Here is a 12,968-nt window from a genome sequence, read left to right on the forward strand (position 1 = left end):
CTTTATCATGAAATCAATGAGAGTCCAGGTTTAAACAACTATGGTGGGGGGAATGAATGGACTACATCAGCAGTTTTATGATCATGATGATGAGTGTCAAGGTATGACAGCAATCTTGATATGGAGCAAATTGCCGTCACATCTGGTAATATTGGCTGGATGCTTAACCATTTGTCAACAGCTGGTGATGACAACATAATTGTGGGCACACATCGAGGGAAAATCAATAACAACCAAGGACCAGAATTACATACCAAAACATAAAACACAGTCTAATCATGGGCTCTTGTGTCATGTGTAGTTCCATTTGTCCCTGGCCATTTCCATACTATTACCTATTAGTGCTAATTACCCCATGTCTCTAATCTGCCCACTGTCCATTGCCTATTACCAGTGATAGTTTAAGTCCTGGCTTCCGGTTGCCCATTGCTGTCAACTATCAGCACTAATTAACTGTTAAGTGGTGCCTGTTGCTGTCACCTATCATACTAATTAACTGTTTAGTGTTGGCTTCCAGTTGCCTGTTGCTGTCAACTATCAGCACTAATTAATGTTAAGTGTTGCCCGTTGCTGTCACCTATCAGCACTAATTAACTGTTTAGTGTTGGCTTCCAGTTGCCCGTTGCTGTCAACAATCAGCACTAATTAACTGTTAAGTGTTGCCTGTTGCTGTCACCTATCAGCATTAATTAACTGTTAAGTGGTGCCTGTTGCTGTCACCTATCAGCACTAATTAACTGTTAAGTGGTGCCAGTTGCTGTCAACAATCAGCACTAATTAACTGTTAAGTGTTGCCTGTTGCTGTCAACTATCAGCACTAATTAACTGTTAAGTGTTGCCCGTTGCTGTCAACATTCAGCACTAATTAACTGTTAAGTGTTGCCTGTTGCTGTCAACAATCAGCACTAATTAACTGTTAAGTGGTGCCTGTTGCTGTCACCTATCAGCACTAATTAACTGTTTAGTGTTGGCTTCCAGTTGCCCGTTGCTGTCAACAATCAGCACTAATTAACTGTTAAGTGTTGTCTGTTGCTGTCAACTATCAGCACTAATTAACTGTTAAGTGTTGCCTGTTGCTGTCAACTATCAGCACTAATTAACTGTTAAGTGTCGCCTGTTGCTGTCAACAATCAGCACTAATTAACTGTTAAGTGTTGGCTTCCAGTTGCCTGTTGCTGTCAACAATCAGCACTAATTAACTGTTAAGTGTTGCCTGTTGCTGTCAACTATCAGCACTAATTAACTGTTAAGTGGTGCCTGTTGCTGTCACCTATCAGCACTAATTAACTGTTAAGTGGTGCCTGTTGCTGTCACCTATCAGCACTAATTAACTGTTTAGTGTTGGCTTCCAGTTGCCTGTTGCTGTCACCTATCAGCACTAATTAACTGTTTAGTGTTGGCTTCCAGTTGCCTGTTGCTGTCAACTATCAGCACTAATTAACTGTTTAGTGTTGCCTGTTGCTGTCAACTATCAGCACTAATTAACTGTTAAGTGTTGGCTTCCATTTGTCCATTGCTAATCACCTGTCAGGGCCATTTATCCTCATAATAAAAAAGTTGACAACTTGACATCAATAAATTCTCTACCTTGTGTGTATCACTTCTAAATACCATTGAAAGATGTCATATATCACGTAATCAATCAGGAATTCATGTGTTCACCCTGTGTCATGTATGTTATCAACCAGGACACCATCATGGTGTTCATGCCATGTGTTCAACATGTTCAAGTCATGTGTTCAAGCCATATGTTCATCATGTTCAAATCATGTGTTCAACATGTTCAAGTCATGTGTTCAAGCCATATGTTCATCATGTTCAAGTCATGTGTTCATCATGTTCAAGTCATGTGCTCAAGCCATGTGTTCATCATATTCGAGTCATGTGTTCATCATGTTCAAGTCATGTGTTCGTCATGTTCAAGTCATGTGTTCATCATGTTCAAGTCAAGTGTTCGTCATGTTCAAGTCATGTGTTCATCATGTTCAAGTCATGTGTTCAAGCCATATGTTCATGGTGTTCAAGTCATGTGTTCATCATGTTCAAGTCATGTGTTCATCATGTTCAAGTCATGTGTTCAATCCATATGTTCATGGTGTTCAAGTCATGTGTTCAAGCCATATGTTCATGGTGTACAAGTCATGTGTTCAAGCCATATGTTAATGGTGTTCAAGTCATGTGTTCAAGCCATATGTTCATGGTGTACAAGTCATGTGTTCAAGCCATATGTTCATGGTGTACAAGTCATGTGTTCAAGCCATATGTTCATGGTGTACAAGTCATGTGTTCAAGCCATATGTTTATGGTGTACATGGTGTACAAGTCATGTGTTCATCATGTTCAAGTCATGTGCTCATCATGTTCAAGTCATGTGCTCAAGTCATGTGTTCATCATGTTCAAGTCATGTGTTCATCATGTTCAAGCCATATGTTCATCATGTTCAAGTCATGTGTTCATCATGTTCAAGTCATGTGTTCATCATGTTCAAGTCATGTGCTCAAGCCATATGTTCATGGTGTACAAGTCATGTGTTCATCATGTTCAAGCCATATGTTCATCATGTTCAAGTCATGTGTTCATCATGTTCAAGTCATGTGTTCATCATGTTCAAGCCATATGTTCATGGTGTACAAGTCATGTGTTCAAGCCATATGTTTATGGTGTACAAGTCATGTGTTCAAGCCATATGTTTATGGTGTACATGGTGTACAAGTCATGTGTTCATCATGTTCAAGTCATGTGCTCATCATGTTCAAGTCATGTGCTCAAGTCATGTGTTCATCATGTTCAAGTCATGTGTTCATCATGTTCAAGCCATATGTTCATCATGTTCAAGTCATGTGTTCATCATGTTCAAGTCATGTGTTCATCATGTTCAAGTCATGTGTTCAAGCCATATGTTCATGGTGTACAAGTCATGTGTTCATCATGTTCAAGCCATATGTTCATCATGTTCAAGTCATGTGTTCATCATGTTCAAGTCATGTGTTCATCATGTTCAAGCCATATGTTCATGGTGTACAAGTCATGTGTTCAAGCCATATGTTCATGGTGTACAAGTCATGTGTTCAAGCCATATGTTCATGGTGTACAAGTCATGTGTTCAAGCCATATGTTTATGGTGTACATGGTGTACAAGTCATGTGTTCATCATGTTCAAGTCATGTGCTCATCATGTTCAAGTCATGTGCTCAAGCCATGTGTTCATCATGTTCAAGTCATGTGTTCATCATGTTCAAGTCATGTGTTCAAGCCATTTGTTCATGGTGTACAAGTCATGTCTACATCATGTTCAAGTCATGTGTTCATCATGTTCAAGTCATGTGTTCATCATGTTCAAGTCATGTGTTCAAGCCATATGTTTATGGTGTACATAGTGTACAAGTCATGTCTACATCATGTTCAAGTCATGTGCTCAAGCCATGTGTTCATCATGTTCAAGTCATGTGTTCATCATGTTCAAGTCATGTGTTCAAGCCATTTGTTCATGGTGTACAAGTCATGTCTACATTATGTTCAAGTCATGTGTTCATCATGTTCAAGTCATGTGTTCATCATGTTCAAGTCATGTGCTCAAGCCATATGTTCATCATGTTCAAGTCATGTGTTCATCATGTTCAAGCCATATGTTCATGGTGTACAAGTCATGTGTTCAAGCCATATGTTCATGGTGTACAAGTCATGTGTTCAAGCCATATCTTTATGGTGTACATAGTGTACAAGTCATGTGCTCATCATGTTCAAGTCATGTGCTCAAGCCATGTGTTCATCATGTTCAAGTCATGTGTTCATCATGTTCAAGTCATGTGTTCAAGCCATTTGTTCATGGTGTACAAGTCATGTCTACATCATGTTCAAGTCATGTGTTCATCATGTTCAAGTCATGTGTTCATCATGTTCAAGTCAGGTGCTCAAGCCATGTGTTCATCATGTTCAAGTCATGTGTTCATCATGTTCAAGCCATATGTTCATCATGTTCAAGTCATGTGTTCATCATGTTCAAGTCATGTGTTCATCATGTTCAAGTCATGTGTTCAAGCCATATGTTCATGGTGTACAAGTCATGTGTTCATCATGTTCAAGCCATGTGTTCATCATGTTCAAGTCATGTGTTCATCATGTTCAAGTCATGTGTTTAAGCCATGTGTTCATCATGTTCAAGTCATGTGTTCAAGCTGTATGTTCATGGTGTACAAGTCATGTGTTCAAGCCATATGTTCATGGTGTACAAGTCATGTGTTCAAGCCATATGTCCATGGTGTACAAGCCATGTGTTCATGATGTGTCAAATGTTCAGACAAGTTCCATGAGGTTCCATGCGTGCCCAACACACAATATGCCAGGTTACAGTTGGGCTTGAAATAATAACCAAAACTCAAAAGACGATATGTGTTGCTGTACTTTGACAAATATATAGAGATTATTGTACGAGCATGTTTGTCATACTGATTTCACGAAACAGATGTCAGAACTCTTGTATTTCCAGAGCGAGAGCGAGGGTAATAAAATTCTTACACAATTTTCATAAAATCAGTATGACACACATACAAGTGTAATAATTTCTTTAGTACTCAATATTTTTTAAATCAGTTTGAGCTTCCCTTTAGACAAATTTCTTTTTACTGATCATGGCTGCTGAGTATGAATATCATTATTGTCGAATGACGTCAACAATCTTCATTTCTAGTGTGACATGACTCCGACATTACGTCACTGTAAGAACCTAATGACGTCAACAATCTTCAACTATGTATGTGTCTAGTGTGACGTCATTCAGACATTACGTCACTGTAAGAACCTAATGACGTCAACAATCTTCAACTATGTATGTGTCTAGTGTGACGTCATTCAGACATTACGTCACTATAAGAATCTAATGACGTCAAAAATCTTCAACTATGCATGTGTCTAGTGTGACGTCATTCAGACATTACGTCACTGTAAGAACCTAATGACGTCAACAATCTTCAACTATGTATGTGTCTAGTGTGACATCATTCAGACATTACGTCACTATAAGAACCTAATGACGTCAACAATCTTCAACTATGTATGTGTCTAGTGTGACGTCATTCAGACATTACGTCACTGTAAGAACCTAATGACGTCAACAATCTTCAACTGTGTATGTGTCTAGTGTGACGTCATTCAGACATTACGTCACTATAAGAACCTAATGACGTCAACAATCTTCAACTATGTATGTGTCTAGTGTGACGTCATTCAGACATTACGTCACTATAAGAACCTAATGACGTCAACAATCTTCAACTATGTATGTGTCTAGTGTGACGTCATTCAGACATTACGTCACTATAAGAACCTAATGACGTCAACAATCTTCAACTATGTATGTGTCTAGTGTGACGTCATTCAGACATTACGTCACTGTAAGAATTGAATGATGTGAACAATGACGTCCAGATGTGAACGTGAACAATACACTGAAGTGATATTTGCACTAGTGCACATACTATCTTTATGAAGTCGGGTATTTCTAACCCTGTGGGTAATAAAACAAAATATGACATTGTTTTATCCAGACTGTATCTTACCTTCTTGTAGATCATTATGACAAAACACGACTGGTGAGCGAACCCGAGACAAGATTAGCCTGAAAATAAACCCATTTCATTCTGATCAAGGGGCCATTAAACAGAACATCGGTGATGACACTGGTATATACAGTAATGACACCTTTAATCTTAAATTGTGCTAAAGAGTGTCAAATAAATTGACAAATAACAAGTGAATGGGTATATTCAAGGCATACTATCAAATAATTAATTAATATTGATGTTTTGTATGATTTACATAATTGGAAATAAAATAAATCCTTTGTTTAAATTACAGGGCCAGCTGATTGAGAATTTAAAAAAAATTCTTCTTAATATTAAAACTGACACCAGAAAACTATGTAGTTATAAAAATTATAGAATGATGTGAACTCACATTAATTCTTTAAATTCCTGCTCTAAATTGAAAGACATAAGTTTCTTCATTTTTGGATTGCTCTCTGAATGCTGGGAAAAATTATTCTTGATTTCTGTCAGCCATCTAAAAAAAACAAGAACATGGTTATCTAAGTGTGATGGTCATCTAAGTGTGATGGTCATCTAAGTGCGATTGTCATCTAAGTGCGATGGTCATCTAAGTGCGATGTTCATCTAAGTGCGATGTTCATCTAAGTGTGATGGTCATCTAAGTGCGATTGTCATCTAAGTGTGATGGTCATCTAAGTGGGATTGTCATCTAAGTGGGATTGTCATCTAAGTGAGATTGTCATCTAAGTGGGATTGTCATCTAAGTGTGATGGTCATCTAAGTGTGATGCTCATCTAAGTGCAATGGTAATCTAAGTGCGATTGTCATCTAAGTGTGATGGTCATCTAAGTGAGATTGTCATCTAAGTGTGATGGTCATCTAAGTGCAATGGCAATCTAAGTCAAATGGTCATGAAAGATTTGACTTTATTATTTTGTTTTATTCCTAAAATATCAAAATGTCTGACAAACAATCAACACAGTTTAGTCAAAATAGCTGTGATATCACCCCTATCTATACACAATGTTTGTTCAACATAGCTGTGATATCATCCTACAATACACAATGTTTGGGCAACATAGCTTTGATATGTCCCACAATACACAATGTTTGGTCAACATAGCTGTGATATGATCCCACCAATACACAATGTTTGGTCAACATAGCTGTAATATTGTCCCACAATACACAATGTTTGGTCAACATAGCTGTGATATGATCCCACCATTACACAATGTTTGGTCAACATAGCTGTGATATTGTCCCAACAATACACAATGTTTGGTCAACATGGCTGTAATATCATCCCACCAATACACAATGTCTGGTCAACATTGCTGTGATATCATCCCACCAATACACAATGTTTGGTCAACATAGCTGTGATATCGCCCCACCAATACACAATGCTTGGTCAACATAGCTGTGATATGATCCCACCAATACACAATGTTTGGTCAACATAGCTGTGATATCGCCCCACCAATACACAATGCTTGGTCAACATAGCTGTGATATGATCTCACCAATACACAATGTTTGGTCAACATAGCTGTGATATTGTCCCAACAATACACAATGTTTGGTCAACATGGCTGTAATATCATCCCAACAATACACAATGTCAGGTCAACATAGCTGTGATATTGTCCCAACAATACACAATGTTTGGTCAACATGGCTGTAATATCGTTCCAGCAATGCACAATGTCTGGTCAACATAGCTGTAATATCGTCCCACCAATACACAATGTTTGGTCAACATAGCTGTGATATCGCCCCACCAATACACAATGTTTGGTCAACATAGCTGTAATATCGTCCCACCAATACACAATGTTTGGTCAACATAGCTGTAATATCGTCCCACCAATGCACAATGTTTGGTCAACATAGCTGTGATATCGCCCCTCCAATACACAATGTTTGGTCAACATAGCTGTGATATTGCCCCACCAATACACAATGCCTGGTCAACATAGATGTAATATTGTCCCACCAAAACACAATGCCTGGTCAACATTGCTATGATATCATCCCACCAATACATAATGCCTGGTCAACAGCGCTGTGTTGTCTCTATAATGTTTACCCAGAGAACAGTAATATTGTCCTACCCATCCACGATGTTCTTGAGCCACCGTGGTTCCTTGCACAGCGGCATGTCCAGTTGATGGAAATGGGCCAACTTCCTGGCGATGAGGTGAGATATCGATGGTGTTACCAGGTCCGATGTTAACAAAGCTTGTGTCTGGAACAGAAATGGGGGAGTGAGTAAATCATGTTCTACTTCTCCGCAAATGTCAACAATTCGACACACCACAGAGGACCACCAGTATGTTTTGGCACAAATGAGTGGGTGGCTGGGTGGGCGGGCAGGCGGGTGAGCGAGCGAGTGATATGTCCATCAAACCATCTGTTACAATCAGAGGTGGAAACTGTGATTTGAAAACTCTGATTGAATCAGAATCAAGAAGTATTCAAATTCATTTCAGAACTGCTATTTATCATCCATATCTGGCATCCACAGTTTATATCACTTCATTGAAACTTCAACAACAGAGCTACAGATTAGCTGCGTTTTTGCGTAAAATACCAACCAAAACTATTCAAAACCCAATTACTTTCAATTAACTTGTGTACAGAAACGCATGCATAAAAATGTTTAAAACAGCACGCGTAAATACCCAATGAAGCTTTTTCAGCATGCGTACAACGGGGCTTTTTTCCAAAACACAATTTACGAGCTAATTTACTTTCCGAGTCAAGTCTATATTTATGAACAGTTACATACATCTAAAACATTATTTCATTTTTTCTTAAATCTCAAAATGCTTACTCATTTTGGGAAAAAAACCAATAGAGTGATAAATAGATGAGTGAAAAAATATTGGTTACCCATTGAAAAATGTAATAACCCAATTAAAATAGAAACCTTCAAGTAAAAACTCAATTGTTCAAAAAGTTATCAGGAGCTCTGAACAATATGCTTTGCAGACAACTGTGACATGGATCATCATGGCATCACAGTCAAATAACATCCCTAATCTCTCTTCCACCAAAGCTGGTTAGCTGTATTTGTACTCTCAAGACACTGGTTATTACTTTTACAAACTGAAAGAGTCGGAAGAATGATTTAGGATGATAAAACGTGTGTCTTCCAAGCTCAATATATCGACTTGATAAAAGTAAAAATATCCTCGGTAAGCCTTGGCATTTGTAACTTGTAACAACTTGTCTTTATATACTGTAAAACGTGAAATTAATGCGACTTCAAAAGAATGCGATCGCTGGCCCCTAGCCAAAAATGCGACTCAATATGAATACTTATATTGGAGATTTAACGTGCACTTTCTGACTGCAAGCGTATGTCGCACACGGGCCCGGCCAGGCCATTTAATGTGTTTCCCAAATGGGAAAAGTGAGTTTGTGCAACCCAGGCGGGGGGCTTTAGGGGTTGCTTATTTAGTAATTTTGAAATTTTGAGATTTGGAATGAATGCCAAGAGTGGGTGGAGGACGAACTAAGGGAGCTGTGAGTGTTGGGTGGTTGTTAGATTAGGTAGTTTTGGTTTTAATATTTATTTGGGGTTTAAATGCGACTAATTAGTACTGTTTTAATTAGGTATATGCCTAAGGCTTTGAATTTTTCTAATTTATTTTGTGGATTTAGGATTGATTCTAGTGTAAGTGCGGTTTTAAGATTTAGGGTAGTCTGTAGTGTTGTTCATTGTGTTTGGTAGTGTGTGCAGTGAATGAGTACGTGTTCTGGTGTTTCTTGTTGTTTGCAATGTGGGCAGTTTCCTGTTGTGTGTAGATTACCGGTAGCTATTTTATGGTGATTATTTAGTTTGGTGTGGCCTGTTTGTAATTTAGTAATTATTCTGTTGATTTTTTTGGATGGGTGTAGTATTTTTGGTTTATTTAGGTTTTTTTGAGTACTTTCCTGATTTGGCTATTTAAGTTTTAGTATATATTTTGCCATTTTTTGTTGATTTTACGTTAAGTGACACTTTGGATTTCTGATTTTGAGCTGGGTAAGTTTAAGCTTATTTCTGGGAGTTTAAGGGATAATTTTGCTGCTTTATCTGCGTTTTCATTTCCAAAGATTCCTACGTGGGCGAGGATCCAAATGAACTCTATTTGTTTACCTGCCTTAGTTAAGTTGTTTGAGCTTTTGAGTATTTGACTTATTAGTTTGGGGCGGTTTTTAGTGTTTTTATTTTTGAGGGCTTGTAGTCCACTGAGAGAGTCGGCTAGGATGAGGATTTTTTGGTGTTTTTTTAGATTGCTGATTATCTAGTGCTGAGGCCATGCCCATGAGTTCGGCCGTGAATATGGATTGGTTGTTTCGGAGTCGGTAAGATTGGGTGTTTTTGGTTGGTTGTGCTATGTGGACTCCGAAACCTGTGTGTTTTGAGATCGGATCTGAGGATTCGTCTGTGTATATGTGACACCAATTTGGCCAATTTTCATGTATGTATGCTAGTGTGGTGGTTTTAGCGATGTTAGGATCGGTCTGTTTATTTAGTGTATTGGTTAGTGTTGTGTCTATTTTTGGTATTTTAAGTTTTGGAGTGAAGATATTGGATGATTTATTGTTTTGTATAAGATTATTTATTTTGTGTTCATTTAGGTAATTGGTTATTCTTTGGGAAATTGGAGTAAGTAGTGGATTTTTCCGGGCTAGGGCTTGGTTTCTAGGGCTAATATTTTTTTTTATTAGGTTTTCAATTAGACCCCTCCTCTCAAGCAGCAGTGGATTTATATCTAAAGAAAATGTCCTCTGTCAGGTTTACAGGAGAAGCCTCACCTTAATCCAACCTTACATTAATCCAATCACACACCAAATAGCACCGCTTATTAGTGCTGATTAGAGTACTTCAGCTAAAACAAATACGTGCACGCTGGCTCGTGTCGGCCTTTGATGCAGTCGCAAAGAGCAAAGACACTGTGTTGGGTGGCGTCTGTCTGGACTTGCAGGTGTGATCAGTGATGACATAAGTGAGTAGAACGCTTGTCTTGACCCCAGCAGTGACAATTCACAGGATGTAATTAGTGTTTGAATGACATTGTTTATACACTTGTTACAAGTGCTGCTCAATAAACAGTGATGTGGAACACATAGTTGTTTGTTTTCAGCGTATGTCTAAGTTGGTATTTCTGCTATCCAAAATGTCTTATTGTCAATGATTGTTGATATAAATGCGATGTTTAATAACGCGAGCAAAGACCACTCGCATTTTTCGCAATGCATATCGAAAGACAGGGAGAATATTCATGAACAATACATCCATATTTATGTAGCTGTTAAGTACAGTGGATTAACAGTACTTGAAACACATGTCGATTGTCATAAGAATGAGATAATTAGTGGGATGGTGGTATGTTATTTATAATTGATTATCATCTATCAACACAAACCATCAGTGCATGCACATACTCCTAGACTGGCACAGACAGCCTTGTCCATGTTGACAATGCAAGAGATATTGACAAACATGTCATTATAGTGAATATTGTTTTATGCCGCCTTATCAATATTTCAGCAATATCATGGCGGGGAATCCAGAAATGGGCTTCACACATTGTACCCGTGTGGGCAATCGAACCTGGGTCTTCGGCGTGACAAGCGAACGATTAAGCTGATCATTGTACCATGACACACATGCAGTACTCGCTTGTTAAGTGGCAATTCAAGCGATTCAAGATTCAACTATCTCCTTATCTGGTGAGGTGAGGTGAGGTGAGGTGAGGTGAGGTGAGGTGAGGTGAGGTGAGGTGAGGTGAGGTTAAACACAGCGCATCAACCAGGGCATTCAACCAACAACCTTCAGCTGTCTGGGGAGACACACTATGCCTACCTAGAAGTCCACTTCACATACTGGCGTGATGGGACGTGATGGGACGTGATGGGACGTGATGGGACGTGATGGGACATATTTACCACGTCACTAATATATTGGCAAGTGAACACTCCCTCCCAATTAGCACTCCTTCCAATTGATCAATGTACACAAGACTTATTTATTCGTGTATGATACGCATCCTTAATTATGGGCAATTAAATTCTCGAAAATATATCTATCGTGTATAATACGCACAGATTCTTCTTTTATATCATTTCAGGCTGTCAGAATAAACCCCCAAAATTACAATCTTTCATCTCTGTTTTTGGTCTCACCAAAATCATATTCTAATACGAGCCCCCTATTTATAATTTTGAGAGCGCCCTTGGCGCTTATTATGTCGAATACAGTACATGTGACTAGAAACACTATTGGTACATGTACATGACTGAGCCTCAGTCATGCCCAGCTAGGGATTGATTCACCTTGCACAACTGACAACCTTCCCAAGCATTGGGTATAAACGCAGGAGAATCGACTACATGTACTTGACTTGTGTGTACCTGACTGAGCATCGGTCAGGCCCAGCTAGGGATCGATTCACCTTGCACAACTGACAACCTTCCCAAGCATTGGGTATAAAAGCAGGAGAATCGACTACATGTACTTGACTTGTGTGTACCTGACTGAGCATCGGTCAGGCCCAGCTAGGGATCGATTCACCTTGCACAACTGACAACCTTCCCAAGCATTGGGTATAAACGCAGGAGAATCGACTACATGTACTTGACTTGTGTGTACCTGACTGAGCATCGGTCAGGCCCAGCTAGGGATCGATTCACCTTGCACAACTGACAACCTTCCCAAGCATTGGTCATAAACACAGGAGAATCGACTACATGTACCTGACTTGTGTGTACCTGACTGAGCATCGGTCAGGCCCAGCTAGGGATCGATTCACCTTGCACAACTGACAACCTTCCCAAGCATTGGTCATAAACACAGGAGAATCGACTACATGTACCTGACTTGTGTGTACCTGACTGAGCATCGGTCAGGCCCAAGCTTTTGGGATCAATTGTTGAGAGTGATACAGACGATACAAACTGGTTTCGACAATTAACTACACATCTATCAAGCTACGCTACAGGTAGAACACATTGGATGCTAGATACTATGGAGGTCAAGCATGACCTGTGTTTTGACAACAGGCATCCAATGCATCCCATCCTAATAACTGCAGGGGTAAATATACCCACAGCTAACGGCTAATACAAATAATTGAATACTACATGGAGAAGCCAGAAACATGAAATATATGTAAAACAAGGATATACATGGATGGTAGAAAACAAGGATATACATGGACGGTAGAAAACAAGGATATACATGGACAGTAGAAAACAAGGATATACATGGACGGTAGAAAACAAGGATATACATGGACGGTAGAAAACAAGGATATACATCATGTACATGGACGGTAGAAAACAAGGATATACATGGACAGTAGAAAACAAGGATATGCATGGACGGTAGAAAACAAGGATATGCGTGGATGGTAGAAAACAAGGAT

General features: G+C 39.0%; 1 protein-coding gene across 1 annotated transcript in view; it reads right to left on the bottom strand.

The window, feature by feature from the left end:
• LOC139466725 (choline/ethanolamine kinase-like) overlaps window positions 1–12,968 on the bottom strand; it is a 41,125-nt gene that overhangs the window by 11,544 nt on the left and 16,613 nt on the right. Inside the window, exons 3-5 of the mRNA XM_071248382.1 lie at window positions 7,662–7,795; window positions 5,954–6,058; window positions 5,557–5,615 (exon numbers count right to left, since the gene is read on the bottom strand). Of these exons, the coding sequence (XP_071104483.1) occupies window positions 5,557–5,615; window positions 5,954–6,058; window positions 7,662–7,795 (298 nt within the window). The remainder of the gene's footprint in view (window positions 1–5,556; window positions 5,616–5,953; window positions 6,059–7,661; window positions 7,796–12,968) is intronic.

This window comes from Haliotis cracherodii, unplaced genomic scaffold (assembly GCF_022045235.1).
Source record: "Haliotis cracherodii isolate W230 unplaced genomic scaffold, xgHalCrac1.p SCAF_19, whole genome shotgun sequence".
NCBI classification, from domain to species: Eukaryota; Metazoa; Mollusca; class Gastropoda; order Lepetellida; family Haliotidae; genus Haliotis; species Haliotis cracherodii.